The sequence below is a fragment of the Poecilia mexicana genome, unplaced genomic scaffold (genome assembly GCF_051168715.1).
Source record: "Poecilia mexicana isolate PSO_F unplaced genomic scaffold, ASM5116871v1 scaffold_8, whole genome shotgun sequence".
NCBI classification, from domain to species: domain Eukaryota; kingdom Metazoa; phylum Chordata; class Actinopteri; order Cyprinodontiformes; family Poeciliidae; genus Poecilia; species Poecilia mexicana.
Window position 1 is genome coordinate 1,909,748 of NW_028263377.1, and position 24,180 is coordinate 1,933,927.

Here is a 24,180-nt window from a genome sequence, read left to right on the forward strand (position 1 = left end):
CTCACAGACTCAGATGTGCGCTATGTACAAGATGTTTTTTTTTTTTTTTTTTTACTACAAGTAAAAAAAAGACCTTTGAGTTGCTCCCACTCTAAGGGGCCACCCGCGGGGACCGCGTTGGTGGCCCCTGATCTAGAATATGTAAACAAAAGAACCAAAACAACAAATAAAACGGATACTGAAGTCGCCTTTTGTCATCCAGTCTTTGGTAGAAATGAGAGACACGAGAAAAACTATCATGCAAATGCATGATATTTTAGTTTATCATGCAGTTAACTGATTTATTGCTTATTGCGAGTTTCTTCTGTGTGGATTGTTTCTCCAACAAGGTGTGAGAAACAATCCTTTATGAAGTATAAAGGCTGAGCACTCCTTTATGGAGTGCTCAGCGGAAAATTCACTTTAAAAAATCAATACAATGAACATTTAGATAAAACCAAGGCGGTATGCACATATTGCAGTAGCGAATTATCTTTCCACCGAAGCACAACCAGTTTATAGTTAACGTTTCTAACTTGCATTTAAAACAAAATCACTTATTTTAAGCCATCCTAAATATAAAAGCCTGGAAAATCTGAAACAGCTTGGTTTAAGATGACAAAACATTTTCTTAAACATTTAATGAAAAAGGTGCTTTTTTTTTTTTTTTTACACTTTTTCATTAATTGTGAGTAATCACAGTTAATTAGAATTAATTGTGAAAGAGTGAAATACACTCATACAACTTCTATCATTGGTTATATTTTAAATTTTCAGGCAGAGCAGGCCAACTGGTTGAAATATGTTACTGTTGAAAGCAAGATCAGAAAAATAGATGTTTGGGGAAAAAAGTTAAATCTGTTTTTCTAGTCATACAATAACATTATGCTATAACATGATTAATTTTGTTAATTCAAGTGAATTGATCAAAAAGTATTTACATTTTATATATAATTTTGTTCGCTTAAATGCCATTATAAATTGTCCCCTAAAACTAAATAACATTTTAGACTAAAACTAAATTTGCTGTCAAAATTAACGCTGCCTGGCATCAACCAGCCGCCGCGTGCAGGAACAGAAATCGGAGCAGTCGTCGTTCATTTTCTACAGTTTAGTTTCAGTTTTGTTCCCTGTTTAAGAGTTTGAGTGAAACCACCTGCTTCGCTCATCATGGAATTTATTTATGTCGACAGCCTTGAGTTCAGCGACCAAAGAGCGTTGTGTCTGCTCAGGATCAGACAAAAAAAAAAACACGCAGCACACATCTGGGTTTTCTATCTGATATTTCTGTGTTTTGAAAAAGCGGTCTGGAAGACATTAGGAGGTAATTCGTCAGCTCGGCCTCTGACACCTCTCAGCTCACCGACTGTGCCCTCTTCCGCCCATGACCCCGGTTGACCTCTGCAGCTCACTCGTTCCTGTCTTTTTGTCGCAGCACGTGGGCTGCGATCGTGTGCTCGGGTCGGACGTGCGTGAAGATCGCTGTCGGATCTGCGGCGGCGATGGGAGCAGCTGCACCTCGGTGGAGGGAGTCTTCAACGACTCGCTGCCTGAAGGAGGTAGAAATCAAAACGCTTCACCTGTTATCCTTCTGCTTTCATCATCCAAGTGTAGTCAATCCAGGCTAGAATCAAATAAAAGAAAGTATTTCAGTTTAATTTCAACTTTGGAGCAAGTGTTCATCTTCCCAGAGGTTAGACGGGAAGCTTTCACCATTTGAAGGTGTGCAACACAGTCTGTAGTCGAGGAAATATGCATATCTGGCTTTTGCTATCTTGGATCGAGAGAGCATCTTGGAGAGATGGATTCTGGGCAAATCAGAGGATGAAAACATACTTTCATAATCATGTATTTACACAAGCACTGGCTTAACTTTGCTGAAGTTTCAAATGAAGCCAATGAACACTGCAAGGATTTCAAAATAATCATAATTTCTGCAATTATTTTACCTCGACTGGCCAGACTTTGCTTTAAAATCAGGTATGTGCAAGTCAGATACATTTAAAAGTTAGTAAATTTCAGTAATTCAATCCACTAAGCGAAATAACTTACTGATTACACACAAGCTGATGTTTTCAAGCCTTTATTTCTGTTAATTATGATGATTTTCTGCTTACATCTAATAAAAACACGACATTTATGATTAGAATGGTACATTAAATCAATAGAAAAACATTTTTAAAACAAAAATGAAAAGTATCTGTAATTCCTTCTTACAGTTTATATTTTCAAAAGTTCTGAGGAAGATTATCATGTCAGTGATGCAGACATAACATCCATATTTGCACATTGAAATTCAAAGTCCTATTCACAGTCGAACATGAGTTTGAACTTCTTTATGTTGAAACATTTCTTTGATCGCCTTTATCATGTTTAGTGAAACTGCTTTACAAAACAAGCTGGATCCTGTTTGGCGACATTTGTTTACTAAAACCATCAACTCACCTCTTTGTGTTTATATGTTCATTGTTTATTTTTACAAATCTCAGTCCTGCAACTCAGATTTGATCTGTTCACATTTGTTATTGTTTTTGTACACTTTTTAGGACTTGTTTTTTTCTGAAACCTGCATTTTTCTTTATTTTAATTGCACATATCTTGAAAAAAGAATTATCTGACTTATTTGAATTGTTTTCTGAAGAATGCACTTCAAGAAATACCAAATGACTTTATTGCCATCATCTTTATCATTTATTTCAACTGTTTATCATCAGAAATGTCTGTACAGTCCTGTAACATTTCAGTGAAAAGAGTCCAAAGTTTGGCATCCCATAAATGCGAGCCATGAATCAGAATATTCAAAGTGGATTGTTAACACTAACCCATGCAAACAACACTGAAACGCGTTTTAATCCGATTAAAAAGTGTTTCAGAAGTGGTTATGCCTGCATAAACTCAAAACAGATTTTCACCAAAAGCAACTGTTTGTCCAAACAACTTCCCGAGTTTATAAAGGGTCATTATGTAATTAAAAACTGGAATCAACGTCACCATCACACACACGTAATATTGTTTTATTTCAACAATATTATAGATCTGAAGTTTGTCAAAATTTGTTTATATATTCTTTGAATTTTAATTTGTTTAGTCAATAAGTTGTTTCTCCAGACTTTTGTTGGTGTTTTAAGTTTTGTTACGCCGCTCTTGGCAGTTGGTGGTTACCATAGTAACCAGTAACTGACAGCTCCTCCCCCTTTTTCTGTTGCCGTCGGTAACTGTGGGGCAGAAGCTGCCAGACTGATGTTAACCAGCAACCTGATTTGTTTTTGTTTTTTTTGTTTTGTTTTGTTAGAATAAATACAGTGAACCTGAATGTGTCTGTCAGGACGTCGACCTACTGGACCTGAGTCGAACTCAGAAGGGTCACACACAGATGCTACTTTCAAAAACACGCGGCATGTAAATCCGACCTCTGCGGCTTGAGGTTCGGCTGCTATCAAATGTATTTTAGGTGACAGTCTGCCCACAACACCAACTCCAGAGTCGCTCATGTTTGTGTTGACACCCACCGCCCCCTCCCATGATTCTCTGGGGCGGGCCACACCCTGAACATGCACTCCTGCTGTAAAAGCCACAAGAACCGGGTCAACCTGTCAGCCTCCGTCTGACGTCCCTGCAGCTTTCAGAACATCTGCAGCCAGAGCTGGTGTTTAAAGAAAGTCACTTTCTATTAGAAGTAGGGCTGACAAAACGTATCACAGTATAACCCTTTCATATTAATATCAATAATTATTGATTAGTTTTGTTTTAAATATTTGAAATACTACCAAACTGATGGCATGACCTTTCCTGTTTTATCAAGTTTTCAATCCACACCGTTGTTTTTTTATTTTTAAGCTCCTATGAGTGGCGAAACCTTAAGCTTCTGCTGCACAAGTTACTGAACATGTTGTTGCTAGGTAACCACAAGTTGCTCAACATGTTGTTGCTAGGTAACCAAAGAGTGGGTGAGTTAGTTAATGTCACTAACCTTGCTTAACTAGCCATGAGAGGTTACCTAAGCCTCTCCAGGCTGCCTATATCTCCCAGAATGCCTTGTGGTTCTGGATTTGAGTTTAGTGAGTTCTGTCACATGTTTTCTATTGATATTGATCAGGTGTCTATGGCGATATACATTGTTATTGATTTATTGTCTATCCATGTCTGAAAGCCTCCAGAAACTGAAGCAAGGATGGAAAGAAGAGCGGATGAAATTCCTCCACAACTAAAAAAAATAAAAAACTACAAAATCCTGCAACATCCAGCTATGCTTTTTAATAAAATCGATTTATAATGCTGTATCTTTCAGATGCGGCACAGTAAAGTGAGTTTAAATTAAATGAAGCTTTACTTTTCAAAATGAAGTAGACTTGGTCACAATGACAGCACAGGGCTTTTTCATCTCAAACTCAAACTCCAGGCGCAGGACTGGAGGCTTATTCTGGTACCGGTCAGGATTTATGACTGGGAGAATCACTCAGTCATGTCTACAGCAAGCTTTTGATTTCTCCCAACTCCAAAAAAGCCTCCAGCCAACACTTCTCCTCTGCTGTCTGCTTCAGTGATTTAAAGTCTCCCTCTGGAGTTTTTGACCTGCAGCAGAGTTTTGGGGCAACTTTTATATGTGTGGCTTCCCGTTTTGTTTGTCTCACACATCTGCATTATGACATGCAAGCACACAGTTCACATGCATTACAGTAAACCACTTCTATTTTGTTGGTTTTGTTGTTTGCCAATAGACTCTGCAATGTGCAGATTATAAAGCTGTAAGGCAGTAAATATAAGTGTAAGCACAAAAAAACAAAAGTATGCGAGGCATATAGGCAAAACTTAGTATAAAACTATGCATTACATTGCAAGAATATCCCAGAAACCTCTTTACTCTATTATTAACATACCAAGTGATAACATTATCCCTATAGGGAGAGTTTTATGACCACAGAATGAAGCCAAACCACTGCGTCTGCACTGTAAAGCTAAGAAAAATGACATGAATGTGTACTGGAGTTCAGCCTGTTCGAAAAAAGTGAAAGATCAGATTTCCCAATGCTCCTGTGTTTTTTTTATTTTAATTTTATTTGTGCTCCAATCTCAGCATAGATGCACTTACACTGCAAAAACACTAAATTTTACCAAATATTTTTGGTCTGATTTGTAGTGCAAATATCTTGGTACACTTGAAATAAGACAAAACTAACTAATAAGAAACTTTTAGAGCGATTTGGTTGCTTGTTTTAGGTAAATAATTTCTTACTATTGATTAGTACCAGTTCCATTGACAGATTATTTAAATTGTAACAAAGACAAATCTGCCTGTGCGATTAGCACTTTTTCATCAATATTAAGGAATTATTCACTTATATTAAGTTCTTATATTTTGCTGAAAAGTCACTTGTAAGTTATTTTTTATCTTATTTCAATTGTACTGAGATATTTACATTAAAACTAGACATAAATACTTGGTAAAATTTTGCATTTCTGCATGGTGATGCAGTGAAGTTTGTGTTTTTAGTTTGAGAAAACATTAAAAAGTTCAATCTGTTTTGATTCTTTTAGCATTCCTTTTTCCCCCTGTTCTTTGTCCTTAACATTGATTTTAAAAGGTACAACTTCCACTTGCAGATTATTTAAATTATAGCGATGATTTTTCTCCATGTTATAGATGAAATAATCTGCCAGTGGAACTAATACTTTTTCAATTTTTGACTTAAAATAAGTTATTTTATCTTTCTGAAAGTTACTTGTAAGTTAGTTTTGTTTTACTTCAGATGTTTTGAGATGTTTGCATTAGAAACTAGACAAAATATTTGGTAAGGCTTGATGTTTTTGCAGTGTACGTCAATTCCCAATTTGTCCATATCTGTCACATAGGTGGTGAGGTGTTGCTAAATTTTCTGAAACCAAAATCTTTTGCCTCTCAAAGCTTCACAACCAAAAAAAGAATCGCTGGAAGGAATTAGATTCCAGTCGAGCTTTTTCATTCTGTCATCCTCCAGTGAGTTGGAGTTATTTATGGTGCTTCAGCACCTGGTCTTCTGGCTGGACGGCAGAGCGAAGCTCAGAAACTCAGAGTGAGGCGAGATGGAGGTGAGATGAGCAAAAAAAAGAAACATGGACGAAAGACAGACAGATGGAGTGAATGGAGGGAAAATGGGAGAAGCCAGGTCCTGGCAGACGTTGTTTCTGAGCAGAGACTGGAGGATGTCTGCCCAGGAATGCAGCTGGAAACTGAAGCCCCTGCTTAGCACGTTGATGTCCCACAGAGTTAAACACCACACTGGTCCACAGTGAATAAAACTCCTTCATTTCACTTTCTCTTTTTTTTCTGTTTTTTTGGCGTTTTCTGCTCCCAGATTATGAAGAAGTGGTGAGAATTCCTAAAGGATCAGTGTTCATCCACATTCAAGAGCTCAACATTTCCCTCAACTACCTTGGTAAGTCGAAGATGGTTTATACAAACACTTGTCAAAAAGTCTCATTCAGATTAAAAACTAATGCTAGTTCTAACTGGAGAGGTACATATACTGGTTTTAAAGTCGCTGCTCATACATTTACAGTTTGCTTCAAATTGTAGCATGTATTTTTGATCTCTTCTCTGTGTTCCAGTCCTGAAGAGCAAAAACGACCAGTATTTTATCAATGGGAAGCTTAACATTGACACGCCTCGAAGGTTCAGCGTTGCCGGGACGATTTTCCACTACCGGCGGCCCACCGACGGTCCAGAAACGCTAGAAGCTCTGGGCCCAACAAACATGACCCTCATTGTCATGGTAGGACTGGGACAGAAGAAATATAGTGTTCAAAAGATGCACAGTTAGAATTTGATAAAGTGAAATTAGTGAATCTAATCCTGTTTTGCATTTGTGCGTTTAGGTGCTGGTGAGGGAGGACAACCAGGGGATCCACTATCGCTTCAATCCGCCTGTCAGCAGGGATCCCATGAGCGGCTTCGCCTGGCAGTACACGTCCTGGTCCCGCTGTTCGGCTTTGTGTGCTGGAGGTAGGAGAGCAAGAAAAAACACAAATACATGTTTAAATTTGTTTTATCGGCTACACACAGTCACTGGCTGATCAACTCGTAACCTGAATGTAAATAAAGAAATGAAATTTAACAGTGAAAACATCAACTTTTTACTTTTTTATTGACGTTTATACACATGTGGGTTGCTTTGAGGTCATGAACTGTTCACACAGACGTGACATTGTGGTTGCATTTGATTAATAGGAAAATAATCTGATTTTAGCAATTGGATTGGACAGAATCAGAATCAGCAGGTCAGGCTTTTCAATGAACTCCTAGTTGCCTTCACTGGACAAATTAGCAATAGATTTGATTTTGCTATAGGAGTAAATGGGGAGCAATTATCACAGAAAATTCAAGTACACTGGAAAAACACAAACTCTTACCATTTATTTTGGGCTAGTTTCTAGTGTAAATATCTTAATATGCTTGAAATAAAATTAACTTTCAAGTAACTCTTCAGCAAGATAGAGGAGCTTGTTTTAAGTCAATACTTCTTGAATATTGATGCCAGTCTTACTGGCAGAAATGTCTTGTTAGTGAATTAATCTGCAAGTGGAACCAGTACTTTTATTGATACTATAGAGTTATTAACTATAAACAAACATTTACATCTTGCTGAAAAGTTACTTGGAAGTTAGATTTGTCTTATTTCCAGTGTACTAAGATATTTGCACTAGAAACTAGACAGATACTTGCTAAGAGTTTGTGTTTTTCCAGTGCAATGAAATTTGGGTGATAAAATGTGTTTCTTTTGGCATTGTGTTGTATTTTTTCTGTCTCACCTGTGGTCAGGTGTACAGATCCAGCAGGTTGTGTGTAAGAGGCAGTCGGATATTTCTGTCGTCTACAATCACTTCTGTGACAAGAAGAGCAAACCCAAAGAGAAGAGAAGATCCTGCAACACTGAGCCGTGCTCCCCAAAGTGAGTCCTGATCACTTTGTCTTTGCATGAGAGGGAGTTAAAAACTTGTCTTGCATTTCCCTCTTAATGCGACAGCAGCGTGTGAGGATATTAAAAACAAACAGCAGGTTTCTTTCCGCTTCCAGCTGGTGGACAGGAGAGTGGTCGGAGTGCAGCCGCAGCTGTAACGGCGGCCTGCGCACTCGGGAGGTGTTATGTAAAAGGAGAATCTCTGCGGTGGAGGAGAAGGTCCTGGACGACTCGGCCTGTAGCTCCGCCCGCCCCTCGTTCACAGAGCCCTGCAGCAACCACAGCTGCCCTCCAGAGTGGCTGGCCTTGGACTGGTCCGAGGTACAAACACGTTTTTGCAGTCTTGCATGTTTACTTTGACTTTTGCAGTTGTTTTAGACAACCAGTTGCCGTTTTGAACCATCCCAAAAACACACAGTTGTCTGCAATAATGAAACAAGAGTTCATTATTGGCCAGGACAATAACCTCAAAATTTACACTTGCACATTAATATGTCAGGTTTTACAAAAACTCTGTTGCATTGTTTCGTTGCAGCTGCTGCCCCCTGCTGGACTGATGAAGTTTCATATTTTTTTGCATGCTTATGAACGCAGTGACCTCCCTGCTCCTCCATCTCTCCGCCGCTGTGCCTGTCGGTTTAAACATAGTTTTCCCTCCTCCTGTCTGCAGTGCACACCCAGTTGTGGTCCCGGCTACCGACACCGAGTGGTGTTGTGTAAGAGCGGGGAGAGCGGCGACACATTGCCAGACTCAAAGTGTCCCAAAAATGGCCGCCCGACCTCCAGGGTGCGCTGTAACCTGCAGCGCTGCCCTCCTCCTGTCTGGGTGACAGGCCCGTGGGGCGAGGTGAGACGCGTCCTTCACCATTTTTACCTGATCAAAATGTTCAGTTCATTGTTAAAGAAAGTACACCCTCTTTTACCATGTTCTAAATTTATGTAAATTCAACCTGGAGTTTACAAAAACAAACAGATTCCTGGGTAAGCCGGTAAGTGTGTAGAAAATTAAGTTTAAATTGCTTTCGCTGACTGAGGATGGCAAGCTGAAGCTGGTGTCTTAAGGTTCCACTGCAACATTTTGATCATTTTAAGGTCTGAACTTGGACTAGGCCAGCGGTCTGCAACTTGTACAAACTGAAGAGCCACTTTTACTCTCAGGCCAGCCAAATAAAACTCATTTACAGACACAAATGTCCCATTTGCCTTTTTTTTTTTTAAGTATTTTTAGGATTTTAAACATAAAATTGAGCAAAAAGAGGATGGGTCCTTTTTTCTGTGGGACAGAAAATGATATAATAAACTTAAAAACTGTTACAAACATGAGGATAGCAACATCTAAATTCTTTTGTTTTTCAGCCAAAATGTTGTAATATATCAGGATTGTTTTATTGACAAATTATCCCACATTTGACTTTGAAATACCTATCCATATAAAATAGTTCATTGTCTGAGAATTAACTTTTTGAGTCTCTTTTTGTTCAGTAACAACTTCCAAACTGAAGAGTGGTTACAGTGATATATCAAAGCTTTATTGTGGTGTGTGCAGTGTTTGGAAAACAAAATTCATTTTTGAGTTTCAAACCAGGCAGTCACTGGATCAGGGCTGCTTAAACTGAAATTGAATAAAATTTTGTCACTTCTGTCAGTTTCTTGTTTGGTCTCCATTCCTGATAAATAAAACCCTTGAACTTAAAGAGGGTGTACTTTCTTTTTACTGCATTTTTTTACTTCATGAATTATGAAATTCTCACAACTACTAAATAAACTGAATCTCTGTTTTATCTCATGGAGTAATTTAATCTACGTAGCTTAAATAGCCATGTTTAATGCTTCATTATTGACATTTTAGTAAATCATTGTGGGGCATTGAAAAAAGAAAATTAACTTTCTAGGAGCTATCAGAAATAGCCGGAAGTTGCTTGCAGCTTTTAAAGAGCATAATTAAAAAATAGGAAGTGTTTATATGTAAGCTTCCTAAGTCTTTGTTACCTGTTGGATTAAGCCTAACTGTTAGCACTGTTAGTTTTATATTTTAAATTAAACTTCTGGGAAACTAAGTTGAGATGTGGTGGGATTATCTTTCTGTGAAACGTGTTTTTGTGGTTCAGTGCTCTGCCAGATGTGGTTTGGGTCAGGAGATGCGCTCGGTTCAGTGCCTGGCCCACACTGGCCAGCCATCCAACGAGTGTCTGGAGCATCAGCGGCCCGCCGCCATGCAGCAGTGCAAGAGCAAATGTGACGCCAGTCTGCCCGTCAACTCAGAGAACCCAGAAGGTCAGAGGCCAAATTTCAGTGCTGGTAATATTCTGTCTTTCTGTCGAACCGAGAGGAGTTTTTATTTATTCAGATTACGTTCAGGGAACAGTGGTGGGCACACTTCCGCTAATGTGCTAATAGCAAAGCTGATTTTTCGCTCAGCATTTTTAGCTTTCTCTCGATAAATTTAGGGAAAGCTATGAGTGTCAGTTGATTATCAGTTGATTAAAATTAAACATCCATGGTGAAGTTTTGGTTATCAGCAGTTGAGTTTTTCAAGTAGGTAGACTTTTATATCCATGCTCTTATTTTGAAAGGGGCGAATACCGAGTAGATCAGTTTCCTCGCGTTCTCTTTTTTTTTTTATTTTAAACAAGAAACGTAAGGGTACAAAATTGAAAACTGTTGGTAGAGAGAAAGATATAATAATAGATACAGTATGTAAGAGCGTTGTAGAAGACGTAAAATATATTTGTGCTCGAGGGTTGCAGTTTTTCAAGGGCAGGTGCAATTTAAATTGAAGTTAGCACTTTAGCATTAGCTTCTGCTAAATTTCCGGTTGGTGAAGCACGTTAGCTACAATTGTTTTTGGTTCTTTTTACTTCGCGGTGCCCACCACAGTAATTGAACTACCATAAATCCTGACCTAGTGAACACTAGATAAGATAAATGCAGCATTTATTCTGTTTTTCCTCCTTCCGGATTTAATTTTGATTATGTTAAGTCCTTTAACAGATTGATACTTTTGTGAACCCTTTGAAGCTTTTGGTTTTATCAAAGATTTAAATGCTACATCCTCAAAATCCACAGGCTGTTATTTTTCAACAACCATTTTCTACAGGAGGAAATAATCTTATCTTAAATTATATTACAAATCTCAATCTATCAAAAACAGTTTGTCATTAAGATTTTAAAAGGATTAGCATACAACAAATGTTTTTGCTGTGTGACTTTTAGTAGTTTGAAAAAGATTATATATGCCGAGGTGAGTAGATAAATTGCTAATATCAGATTGTCCAACACATTAGTGAAGCTGTGGTTCTTCTTTGTCTCTGCAGAGTGTAAAGATGTGAGCACTGTGGCGTACTGCCCCCTGGTGCTCAGGTTCAAGTTCTGCAACCGGCCATATTTCAGACAGATGTGCTGTAAGACCTGCCAGGGACACTGACGCTGCTGCGGTTGCGGGGTCAAACAGTAAGACTGAACCTTTTCCACTGAGCCTCGCTGCAGCAGCCTTCACCGTTTCTCCCTCGGTTCAAGCTTGGGGTCCACTGTCGATGCTGACAAACAGATCCTGAAGTTAGTCAGAGGGGTGCTTTGTTTTCCTCTCCTCACTGATAATCCAGATTTGAAATCTCTGGACCAAACATCATTCCACTGGAGGAGAGGGTCCAGCGCTGAAACCTGAGAGGAAGGAGGGAGGGAGGCAGCAGCTGACCCTCTCTTTGCCTCTCTAAACTTTGACTTTGTCTTAATATTTTGGTGCTATACGTTTTATTTTGGCTACGGGACTGGTTTCAGTAATCTTAAACTCCACTTCTTATTACTTGAGTGGCCTAAATGTTTAGCCTGTTATACGTTTTTAAAACATCCACCTTGAAAGGAAATGATTTTCACGGTATCTGTGCCCACAGCACTGCAACAACACAAAATCTTACCAATTCATTTTGGTCTAGTTTCTGATGCAAATATGTTAGTTCACTTGAAAGAAGACAAAACTGACCTACAAGTAACTTAGATACAAGCTTATTTCAAGTCAATAATTTATTAATATTGATGGAAAAAAGTACTTGTTCCATTGCCACTGATGGCAAGATATTTTTCCATGTATAAGTGAAATGATCTGTCTATGGAGTAAGTACAATTTCATAAATATTTAGGAATTATTGACTTAAAGCTTCTATACTTCTAAGTTAATTTTCTTATTTTAGGTGCACTAAGATATTTGCACTAGAAACTAGACCAAAGTACTTGGATTTTGTATTTTTGCAGTGAAAAAGATTAGCTCCTTTAATTTTAAATCATATTTTAATGTTAGCTTTTACTTGACTTACTGTTTTTATGTCCTTGTTTTGTTGCATATCAGTATAACCATCGAGTCCTCGCAGATATTCGGTTGTAAGAGCAGATTTGGATTTGCACAAAGCGTCTGCAGTCGGAGGACTTGTGTGTTTTGAGTTTCTTGTCCCATCATTTGACTTGATGTCTTTATGGAAGTTGTGGAAAATGCCGCGGTCTTGCCATTTGGGTAGTTTCTCCGACAGTTTATCACCTCTGCACCGTTAAATCACAACAGGCAGCAGAGCTTCACTGAAAATTGTTTTCATACAACAGGCTCTCGGATTGTCAGACTTCGGCACGAAGTCTGACATTATCAGATTTCACTCCGCGCAGCCTGGTTGTAAAGTTTTTGTTTTGTTTTATTTTTCCCACATGTGTAAAGGTGCAAATACTGAGTGGAAACACAGAGCACAGTGAGCCACAGCTCTGCCAACAGGAAGAGGCCAACAGAGGAGAGAGGCAGCCTCACATTTCTGTCACGTTCTTTGCATCAGGAAAGCTAATCTGAGCAATTAAATGCATCATTTATCAGCCTTTTTTTAGGCATGAACCCCGACTTTCAGTTTCCTTCACAAAACTGCAGTTACTCTAAAACTTTAAGCCAGCCCTGATTTCATCATAACTTGCTTCTGGAGCTCTTATTTCTTATTTTAGACGATTATCTTGTCTTAAAACACATTTTTCTTTCCTGTGAAAGACAAAAAAAAATAGAAATATCCAAACCCAAGAGCACATTTCATCTTTTGTGATTCTGAATATTATTTTCTACCTTTGAAACTTGTTTTTTTTTTCTATAAATTCAGTGAAACAAAGGAGAATAAGTTATATTTTTGTAGCCTTACATTTAAAAAGTGTCCAGAAATAAAATTTCAGGTGATTTAACGTGTGAGACATTTTATGCTCACTTTGTTTACAGATCAGAAAAGTTTAAAATTCCTTCAGTGAAAAACAAAAAACCATCAATACAATTTAAAGAGATCACAATCAATTTTGTAAGAGAAAAAATAATTATTTTTTTCTGGTATGAATGCAGCTTTGTCATATCGCAGCCAGTTTTTTATTTGGTATGTCAAAAGGGGAGCATAATCATTTTAACTTTAGTGCTTGTGTAATTTTGGAGCCATTTCAACGCGTCATCAAATGTTCACACCAGAGATCAAATCCCTGCTTTCAGACTGAAGTTACAGGATCTAAGCTGCAAATATTAAACCATCCTTTATTTTTTATGCATTTTACGGAGCCAGGATAATTGAACTAAAATGAACGATCAGCTGCAGATAGATGGTCATATCTTCAGGAAACTGTTAAAAAAAAAAAAGAAATACAGACAACATAATTACATGAAGTAAAGAAACATATCTCACATCAGTTTCTGTAATATTTCAATAATCTAATAATGAAACATGATGATGTGGTTGGTTTGAACTGGAATAAAAACTATATTTAGTTGGAAAATGAGGATAATGTATAACAAAATTACATCTAAAACAGATTTTTTTATATCATAAATCCATAAATCAAATGTATGGAAGAAGATAACTGAAAAAACATCCTGACTTCTAGAATCAAAATAGTTTGATAGTTTATGCACCTTGAGACAAATCTATAACGGTTCAATACGGCAGCAGATTAGGGCCACTGCAGATTAAAAAAATAAAATAAAAGTACATTTCTGCCAAAAAAGTCAGACATTTTTGGATTGAGATCAGAAATTTTCTAAGAAAAAAAATATTGCTGAGCTTGAAAAGTCCAAAATTTGCCAGAATATTTAAGATTAATCTCAGAAATATTTGAGAAAAAAACTTGATATTTCCAATTTTTTTCTTGATAATTTGCAACTTTCCAGATATATATTTGTTTTATTTCTGAGATTAATCTCAAAATATCTTGAGTTTTTTTTCCAGCAAATGTTTTACTTTTTAAACCCAGGAATGTTCTCTCTTTTTTTCTAGAAATTTTCAGATTTTTTGGGTGAAAACTTACACTTACTGATTTTTTTATCTGCCCTAATACTCTGTTGTAGTTATGTGATTATTTTCACATACTAACAACGTAATTGTTGACATAAACCTAAGAAAGTTTGGTTATTTATTTAGATTTTGACAGATTGACACAGAATTAGAGAATAAACTCTGAATTTTATATAAAAGAATTTTGATGGTTATAATCCTCTTCTGTGTAAATAAAAAAAAATCTGATACACAGTGATGAAGTAAAGTAATGGGCCTACAGAGTCCCTTCACAAAATCTTTTCCGAGATTAAGAAATCACAGCATTTTGTCAGAAACGCTGACACCGTTTTTTTTTTCCTTCTGGGGAAATTGACTCTGAGTTTATTTTTATCGTGACCTCAAAGTGTCCCACTTTTGGTACGACCTCATCTGATGCAGAGCAGATTCAGTGACGCATAAACCGCGTTTCTCCGACTCGAAATGGCAGAAATGCCGCCTCAGAGTGTTTTCGGAGCTCAGTCCTGGCACTTCGTGGCCTCGCTGTGACGCTCACTGTGCGCTCCGACCTGCTGGGGCTTAGTCAACACTTAGAGCAGCTTCTCGTTGCAACACTCAAACGTTTCTCTGTGAAGAAAGGAAGTGACTGTCTGTCTTTGTGGGGATTGGCTGCACTCTTGTTCCCGTTACTTCTGGTGGTGCTTCGGTTTTGAATGGTGCTATTTGTTGTTTATTCCTCATGTATCATGTAAGCAGTTGTTAAAATCTTTTATTTAAAAATCAACTTGAGCCTTTTTTTTAATATTACAGATCTGCAAAGTAGAACGTATAGTGATGAAGTGTATAAGTGCAGCTGTTTATAAAGGTTCATCCACTAGAGGTCCTCTTTGATTCATGTCTTCATTTATTTGTGTGATCGCTCAGATTTAGTGATAATTCATGTTTAAAATCAAAACATTAATTAATCAGAGGCCCTGTTTCCTGAATGCAGTGACGTGATCCAGCATGATGCACACTTTTCATGCTTACAAGGAGTCTTACAAAAGTATTTTTATCTCCTGAAATTTTGGATTTTACATTTTTACAACCAAAAACATCTGAAAAGTGTGGCATGCTTTTGTATCGTATGTAAAATTTCCTTTCCAGCTGAAACTCACCAGTTTCTGTAGCCTAGGGCTCAGATTGTTGCTTAAGGAAACAATCAACAGTAAAATACTTAAGTACTTAATTTACTTGTTCTGGAATGACTTTAAAGAAAATAACACCACATTTTAAAATGTCTCAATAATGTCTTTAAATGTGATTTAATGGCAGACATGTCCTCTGGTAAATATGTATACAACACAAGCAATGATCAAATTTAATTTAATCAAATTAGTTTTATTTTAAAACTTCTTTGCATGTTTTTTTTTTTTTATAAAAATGCTGTTAATGCAAAAAAGGAAAAGAAAATGACACTTTAATAGCATCCCTGCTAATAATGCTTTTTCCAGCCCATTTTAACTGCAGATAAATGGTTTTCCTGTAACAGTAAGTCATTTCTGCACCATTAGGTCATTTAGCAGCACATACATGGGTTGATTGACATGCTAAGACCCTCCTCCTTCTTCTGATTGGTTGTTTTTGACCAGTAGCAGATCACTGCAGTAACTCGGGGAGATCAATCTTTTTCGCACATAATGTCTCGCTATACGTTTTAGCAAATGTAAAAAAAAAAAAACAAAACACTTCGATCTTCACCTGTTGTTATTTTTCTGTTTTGTTCAGCGCTACATCCACTTTTTTCCTTTAAAGGAAGCACTAGATTGATTAAACTTTTTGTTGATTTAAGGAAGTGAGCGCTGATCTGCTCTCGGTCTGGGACGGATTTTTGCTCTGACAGTTTACATCATTGCTCATCTATTTCAGAATCGGCCTGTTTTCACGGAAAAACCAAAATGAAGCAATAACTTCTGCTTTTTCCCCTCGTATTCAGGCTGAACCGACCCGTCAATGGAGTAAGACTGTAAGAAGAAGCTGCATTGCTGAATATTCACTTCTCATCGTGCTGCATGTCATCATTACTATGTAATGTGCTATTTTTGAATTTAAAAAAGCCTTAATTGACGTTTTAACTGTGACACATTGGAAGGATGACTTTCAAGAGCTACATCTGCTAGTAAAAGCATAATTGCTTTTATTAGCAGGTTTTCTGGCTTTTAAAATGTTTTAAAAGCTTTTGGGTCTGTGAGAAGATGGCAGTCTGTGCATGAATCAGTGCAGCAGGCGCAGCAGCTCCACCCAGAGAGAGATTAGCAGCACAGGAAGGGAGGCGGCAACACGAGAAACGGGGAGAACAGACACAAAGCAGAAACAAACTGTTTACTGCAGAAACACTAAATATGACCACGTTTTTATGTCTGGTTCCCAGTGCACCAAGAGGTCCATTTGAAATAAGACAAAACTAACTTGCAAGTCACTTTTCAGCAAGAAGAGCTTTTTATACGCGAATAATTTCTTGGTATTGCTGAGAATCCACTCAGATTATCTCACTTAAAACATGGGAAAAACATGTCATAAGTGAAATAATCTGCCAATGGAACCAGTACTTTTGATCAATATTAAGGAATTAACTTAAAACAAACCCCTGTATTATAGTGCAAAGTTATGTGTAAGTTTGCAATACGATATTTGCACTAGAAATAGACAAAAATACTTAAAATTTTGTGTGTTTTTTTAGTGTTGTTCCAGCAGAGGAGAAAAACAAAACAGGCTTTCCAAAGAAACTGAAAACATTCAGAAACTTTAACTTACAACCTTAAAAAATGACTCGTATTTAAATGATAAAGTGCCATGAGAAAGTGACTCCAACCTCAGGCGGCCATGCAGGAGGATGCATCTCAAGAAGCTCTAAAACAAACCAAAAACTGCCTGTTCGGCACCTGCACACCCACACGCTCTCCTGTACTCTGTTCCTGAACTCATCAGTTATCAAGGGCGTTGGAGGCTGCGTGAAGCAACCACAGACTGGGTGGAGTCAGCACCTCTCAAACAAAACGCCCATCATCATTTGGCAGCACACTAGAGAAAATTATCCCTCAGCGCCAGCACCGTTCCTCCGCTCATCCCAGAAGAATCTGACGGACTAATTTTGGTTTGCAGCTTTGATAGCTGCAACCAACACACCGGTCATTACTTAATCCTCCCTGGCTGCAGGGAGCATGACAGAAATACAGAAGTAGTTTCTCTGCAGTGTGCGGTGAGCGCGTGTATCTCTGTGTGTGTTCAGTTCTTGTTTCACACACTGCCGGTGGGAGTATGAGGAAGTAGCTGTGGCAGCTCTGCTGGAGGTCTTGCAGTGCGAGCGCCTGCTGCTGGTTTCGGCTGTGCCTCTCCTGGGTGATGGCTGCAGTCTGACGAGGTCGAACCGTGGATTTTAGCGGTGCACACACACAGCTGACACACTCTCTGGACGGTGGACGCCTGAGGAGGAGAGGCCCACAGGAACAATGGTAAAGCACCCCACTTTCATATCCTCTGTGCTGCTTTGACTTGTGTGAACTCAGGTGTGTAACTTTGACATCCGCATTCAGATTTTATCTACAAAGTGCAAACAAAAAGTTGGATTTTTGCAACTCTTTTAGTAAGAAAAGTGCTCCTGTGCTGTTTGATGGCTATAAAACTGATAAAACAATTAAACTAACTGTATTTGAAGTAAAACAGCTTTTGTTTGACAGATGAGGGTGTCAGACGAGTCAAATTTTCATCTTTACATGACCAGTGATGCGTTTAAACTTAAAAACTCTGTTGAGATTCAGCTCTTCACAGCAGCGGAATGAGTTTCCCCTTTTTCATGACAAGCCTTTTTGAGACTCAAGCTCAAAGCTGTAAAATAAAGAAATTATTTGCTTTAATTCGTGTATTTAAGGTTGAATTTTATATTAACACATCAGTTTGTACACAAAGAACAAACCTAAAGAGAAGATTTAGGGTTTAAGTGTTGCATTCATTCAAAAATAAGCACCAAAATCCATCATGGTTCAATAAGTATACACATATCGATCTATTGTGTTACCTTGAGGGATTCATTGCACTCTTTGGGGCAAAAATGCACCAGGGGGCTGTAACAGGAAAAGACCCCAGAGCATGTACAAAGGTTGCAGGTTTCACAAGAGGTAGGGCTGAGGTGAGAGGAGGAAGTGGACTCAGAGGAGAGGCCGGTAGTTTCTGTCACAACACTTCCTGAAAATGCTGCCTGTGACACACACACACACACACACACAATCTCTTAAAGATCATCCATGAGAGCAAATTCACCGTTTCTGCCGCCTCCAATGAAGCCTTTGAGCCTTTCAAAATAAGAGTCACAGCTGACCTGATTGCCATTGATAATCTGTGTCACAATTTGTTGGGTTAAAAAAAATGACAGAAATGACATCTACTCTCAGGAAGTTAAAAGGTCTTTATTTGAGCAACTGTGTGTTAAGTTCCAGTCTCTGGTTCTCTTTTTAAGTTCAATGATCAGTTTATAAGATCAAAGTGAATAAATGTTTCAAAGCAAAATAAAATGAAGGTTGATGCTATCATTACAAAGTTTGAACTTACTGTATGTCTGATTTCTTTGATGACTGAAATAATTCAAAGAAAACTTTAATATCACGCAAAAGGAGGTAGATTCAGATCCAGTAAACACAATCTGATCAACAAAGACCAGATTTTCATGAGAAAACAAACGGCAAGACTTAGATTTGCTAAGATATCTAAAGACAAAGTCACCGAGAAAAAGTAAAATGTTTCAGTCAAGACTGAATGAATTATGCGTCAATCATGCAACAATTATTCTTAAGTATTTTTAGCGGTTAGCAAACAACTAAATTGGTGCTTTACCTCCACAACACGAGATTAACTGTGGCAGAAGATGACGCAAAACAGGAAGCGACATTAACAACGTAGAGCGGAAGTAACGCTGCGTTCCAGTTACCTGGGAGATGGATTGTACGTCAGACCCGACGTAACAACGTAGGCTGGAGAAGTCGGAATGGTAACATTATTGTTCGCAGAACCGTTAACAAACATCATTTAAAGCTTTACTTTCTGATAAGCTAGCTCCACTTTTCATTTGTTTAGTTTAGAGATACAAGCGCTACATGTAATATTGATTTTAGACTCGATTTTACACGAGTGTCTTGTAAAATAAAACATGTTTCCGCCACAGCTTCGTACACTTGATGCGAGGAGCGGTCATATTTAAAGTCCATCTTACTCGGGGTAGGCGGAATTGCTCTCAGTGACATTCCGACTTCTGAAGGCGTTCCAGTTGATTTTTCCAACTGGGAAAGAATTTCCCAGTTCTGAGTATAAATGGAAGCAAGCACGAACTAAGCCAAAGGGGAGAGAGAAGATTTCTGTGCCTGTACACGCTAAGCTAACATGCATAAACCAGGGAGATCATGCCAATTCCATACTTGGCTAAAACCGTGGCATGAACTGAAAAAACGGCAATAATTAAACACCTAATTAAAACATCTAATTTAGTTTATTTACAAAAGGAAAAACAAGATTTTTTTTACATTCACATTCGGGGTTATTAAAGAATAAACCTTAAAAGGTAGCATGAAAGGAAACGTGTTAAAATTTAATATAGTCATAGATATCACTTATCTGAGATTGGGATAATAATGTAATTGGTGAGACTGATCAGAAGTTGCAATATTGTTTTCAGTCTGGACTTAATAGTTTCAGGATTTTATTTTTCCAGAGTTGAGGAGCGTGGAAACAAAATATTGTCTCACTGTTTAGTTTTGCACCTGGATAGAAGCTATAGAGCAAAATTACAGCAAAAATTATCTTAAAGCACTTAAGAAGAAAAGGTTTAGGTTATAGAGAGAAATATCTAAGCTAAAAAGAATCAAATGATGCCAAGATAATTCATATAGCAAACAACAGATTTTGAAAATGTTTGCAAGAACTGAGAATTTCTCTACAGATGTGCCAAATGAGTTCTTTAATCCAGAAACTTTTATACAACCGATATTCAACTCCAGTTCTTGAAGGCTGCTTCTCCCAAACACCTGAATCCTGTAAATGGCTGGTTGCTTCTATAGAGTTGGATAGACATGATGATGAGGAGATTTAGTCATTAGATTCAGGTGCATTGAAGAAGGGATGCATCTAAATGTTGCAGAATAGCAGCTCTCAAAAACAGGAGTTGGGACATTTCTGTGAAATAAATGCAACTGAAGCATTTTTAATGTTTATGTTGAGAGTTTACTAACTTTAGTAAACCATTAATTTCTTTTTTGTGAATAATATGATTTGATATATCAAGGCACTCTTTAAAAGAGAAAGTAACACAGAGTAGCTCTGTGCTTTCATTTATATTTTTTTCTCTTTTCATTCCTGCTTTCTTGGAGGAAAATAACTTTTTTGGACAACTGTTCCTTCTTTTTTTGGATATTGTGTAGTTGGACTGATTATTTTTGCAATATTATTCATGTTTTTGCTATTTTGTCAGGATGCGTAACCATAGCAACAGGCTGGTTTACAACAGCCTGATAAACATTGGAGAAGCTGAAAATGAGGCGACGAGAGAGAGGAGGAAATTAATTTATTTAATTTTACTTTTGGATTAATAAAGTATTTTTGTATTGAATTGAATCGTCTTTGTTCAAGGAATGGTTGCAAGAAAATGGTTACATGGCTAACTGGGCAATGTCTTGGGATCATGAAGTCAAATCAAACAACCATCTGATGCAACTCTACACTTTAAGTGAGCACCGAGTGGATTATTCCTCACACTCCATGTGTTTCTGGTATGAAACAAAGCATGAATATCTTCATCCCACTGTTTAGTATAGCAGGTTATCAGTGATACTGTGGGCCCGTTCCTCATAGAGCGCGTGGAATCATCAATTCTCTTAATAACAACCAATTATTATTTTTTTATAGGTTTTATTTTGACACCGGAGCCTTCGTTAGCAGCTGGAGAAAAGTAGAGAAAAAAGAGAAGAGGAAGAGATGCAAACTGAACGCAGGAAAGCTGCATCGAGGATTGGATTGTAAATAAATATCTGGTAGCGAGATGACAAAAATGGGTTGTAACTGGATCCAAAACATGCAGCCAAATCAACATGAAATGGTTCACCAGACACAAAATGAATTCCAGTCTCCAGATTTAAATCTGTTGAGCTGAAGAGACCAAAAGAGAAGAATTAAGGATTATCTAGAGCGATTCTGCAAAACAAAGCATTTTTCATCTTGTTTCTAGTGCAAACATCTTAACACACTTGAAATAAGACATTAACTTACGTGTAACTTTTCAGCAAGATAGAAGGTTGTTTTATGTAAACAATTCCTGAATATTGAGAAAAATGTACTAATCCCACTGGCAGATTATTTAACTCATAACATGTAAAAATGTTTTGTTATAAGTGAAATGACTTGATAGGAGAGCTGTACATTTTTAAGGAATTATTTTTGTAAAATAAGCTCTTGTATCTTGTTGAAAAGTTATTTTTTACTTATTTGAAGTGTACTCAGATATTTGCACTAGAAACTAGATAAAAAAATGTTTTGTGTTTTTTGCAGTGAAGAAAAATAGTTAAAGATCTGCTTCTCTCTTTGCTCCAACTTTGTGAGAATGTTATGAAAATGGTGCAGTTTTTAATCAGACATAAATTTCAAAGTTAAAATATAAATATCTTTGCAGATGTTTTTTTGGCACCATAAAGTTTTGAAAGCCAGACTATTACATGTAAATACAAAAATCCAAACGAAGAGTTCAGATGAAGGGTGAAATGAATCCCCAATTAAAACACAGTTCAACACTTTAAGGTCAGCTGTTCTGTTTGTGGTCAGATCTGTTAAAGTTCTTCACTGCAATGTTCAAAAATGGATTGTGGGGTTTTTTCTGCTGTATTTTGAGATCAGCTGATCATCACAGACTTCAGGAAAAAAAACGGAGCAGATTCAAAATCTTGTTACTTTAAAAGGCCAAAACTGCGGCCTTCCAAATAATCTAAACACTTTCAGTTTTGTTATTTATAGGAACTTATTAGGCAGTTCTGGTATGACTGGACCGGCCCTTTTTTTAACATCACCTCGACTTTTCTGATGAAAACAATCTAGAAAACAAACTTTACGTCATGACATCAACAGAAGCATATTGATCTGTTAAATATTGGTATTCTGCTTTGCAAAAGTAACTTTGGATATAATCCAACGTAAGAAAAACAGTGTCTTCAGTCAGAGGCTTCTTCAAATTCACTGGAATACAGACAGCTACAGGAGATCTTTCTTGCTGACAGCCATCGCAGATTACAATAACTCTGAAGAATTATCAAGTTTCAGTAATAATATATATAAAACAAAAAAATAAAGAGATAAAGCTAATTCAAACCACAACAGAATGACACAGATAACCAGTAAAGTCTTTTGAGTTACAGCAACATTTAGTTTTCATTTGGAATCAAGAAAGTACTTTTGAATTTGAAGTATTGTAGTTTTTTAAGGTTGATCAAACGACACTTTAAGTCTTTAAAACAAACAAACAAGCAAGCAGATGAACAAAGAACCTACAAAATGCAGTGAAATATCTTTTTATTTTCGCACTGACTTGTTGAATCAGACGCCATCTTAAACGTGTTCGGTGCGCAGTCACATATTTAGTGCTTACATGATGCAGAAAAGTAGTTTGGCACTAGTTTTGGTTTGGTTTGATATAAACCAAACCTATGATTTGTTGTTTGTTTAAGCCCTCAGTCATGCTGCCCTGAGCAGAGAACCATGTTACCTACAGCTCTGGAAAAAATTAAGAAACCACTTGATAGAATCAGTTTCTCCGATTTTACTCTTTGTAGGTATGTTTGAGAAAATAAACATTGTTCTTTTATTCTATGAACTACTGACATGTCTGATAATAGAAGCAAAAACAAATTTATTTGCAGAAAATGAGAAATGACCAAAATAATAAAAAGGATGCAGTGCTTTCAGACCTCAAATAATGCAAAGAAAACACATTTATATTCATTTAGAAACGACAGTACTAATATTTTAACTCAGAAATCAACATTTGGTGGAATAACCAGGAAGTTTTCAACGGGTTTCAGTGCAGCGGGCTCAGAGCTTTATGTCCCAAATCTCCCCTGTTTATAAGCAACGCACAGAAGAAACATTTTCAAAGTTACTGAGAAATTTTTGTTGTATTTAGACAACAAGCAGTAACAGTTGGCTTCAAGTCGAAAGCATTCTTTAAATGTAATTTCCGTGTGTCATGGGATTTTAAAATGTAAAAATACAAACTGAGTGACTGTTCTTAGCATTTCCTGTTTTGCTATGTAAGAGAGCTTAATGAAGCAGACTGATTATGCCTGAGCTGTGCATGATATTTAATACAAGAAGTGCTCGTCTTTTACTAAAATTACCCTACGATCTTGTCTTTAAAGATTTAAAATGTGAGTAAATGTCTGAACTTCTTTCTCTCATCACTCTGATGATGAAACGCCACAGCAGGGAGCTTCTTGAATGTCAACGTCAGACTCTGTCTCTGACCACAGACCACATTTTGCCAGCGACAAACCCTGAGTAGCTTCACACATCAAACAGACCAGCATCTTTTGGGGAAAAGAATTTAAAGGTGTCAAACACCAGGTCAGCTGGATTCGAAGACGGCTCCACAGATTATTTAAAAGGTTTCAGAGTAAAAGCTGCAGTTGGACAATCGTGGCTTTGTTTTCAACAATGTCCAAGTAACAAAAAAACCTGTTTAGGGTTTCTTTAACCTGTTGCCTGGCAGCCAACCTCAGTTTCCTGCAACAACAACCACAACTAGTTTTGCTTTCAACAAATGTCTGTGAAGATGCCAAACAGGCGTTTACTGCTGACCTGCATCATCTAATGATATTTATCAAACTATGTCAGAGTTCGTTATTTGTACTTTTTTCAACTGTGGTTGTAAAAAGCAGTAGTAAATGTCATGATTTCATATAATTAGCTTTAAAAATGCTTTTTAAATCTCTTTACAA

General features: G+C 37.3%; 2 protein-coding genes across 2 annotated transcripts in view; both read left to right on the plus strand.

Annotated features, from left to right (window-relative positions):
- The window catches only part of adamts10 (ADAM metallopeptidase with thrombospondin type 1 motif, 10), a 59,891-nt gene extending 43,987 nt beyond the window's left edge, over window positions 1-15,904 (plus strand). The window contains exons 18-26 of the mRNA XM_088008011.1: window positions 1,415-1,538; window positions 6,312-6,392; window positions 6,565-6,728; window positions 6,832-6,958; window positions 7,775-7,904; window positions 8,030-8,234; window positions 8,584-8,760; window positions 10,022-10,187; window positions 11,228-15,904. Of these exons, the coding sequence (XP_087864137.1) occupies window positions 1,415-1,538; window positions 6,312-6,392; window positions 6,565-6,728; window positions 6,832-6,958; window positions 7,775-7,904; window positions 8,030-8,234; window positions 8,584-8,760; window positions 10,022-10,187; window positions 11,228-11,337 (1,284 nt within the window). The 3' untranslated portion in view covers window positions 11,338-15,904. The remainder of the gene's footprint in view (window positions 1-1,414; window positions 1,539-6,311; window positions 6,393-6,564; window positions 6,729-6,831; window positions 6,959-7,774; window positions 7,905-8,029; window positions 8,235-8,583; window positions 8,761-10,021; window positions 10,188-11,227) is intronic.
- A 1,212-nt stretch (window positions 15,905-17,116) lies between these two features.
- The window catches only part of myo1f (myosin IF), a 30,772-nt gene continuing 23,708 nt past the window's right edge, over window positions 17,117-24,180 (plus strand). The window contains exon 1 of the mRNA XM_014971918.2: window positions 17,117-17,670. Within this exon, the coding sequence (XP_014827404.2) occupies window positions 17,668-17,670 (3 nt within the window). The 5' untranslated portion in view covers window positions 17,117-17,667. The remainder of the gene's footprint in view (window positions 17,671-24,180) is intronic.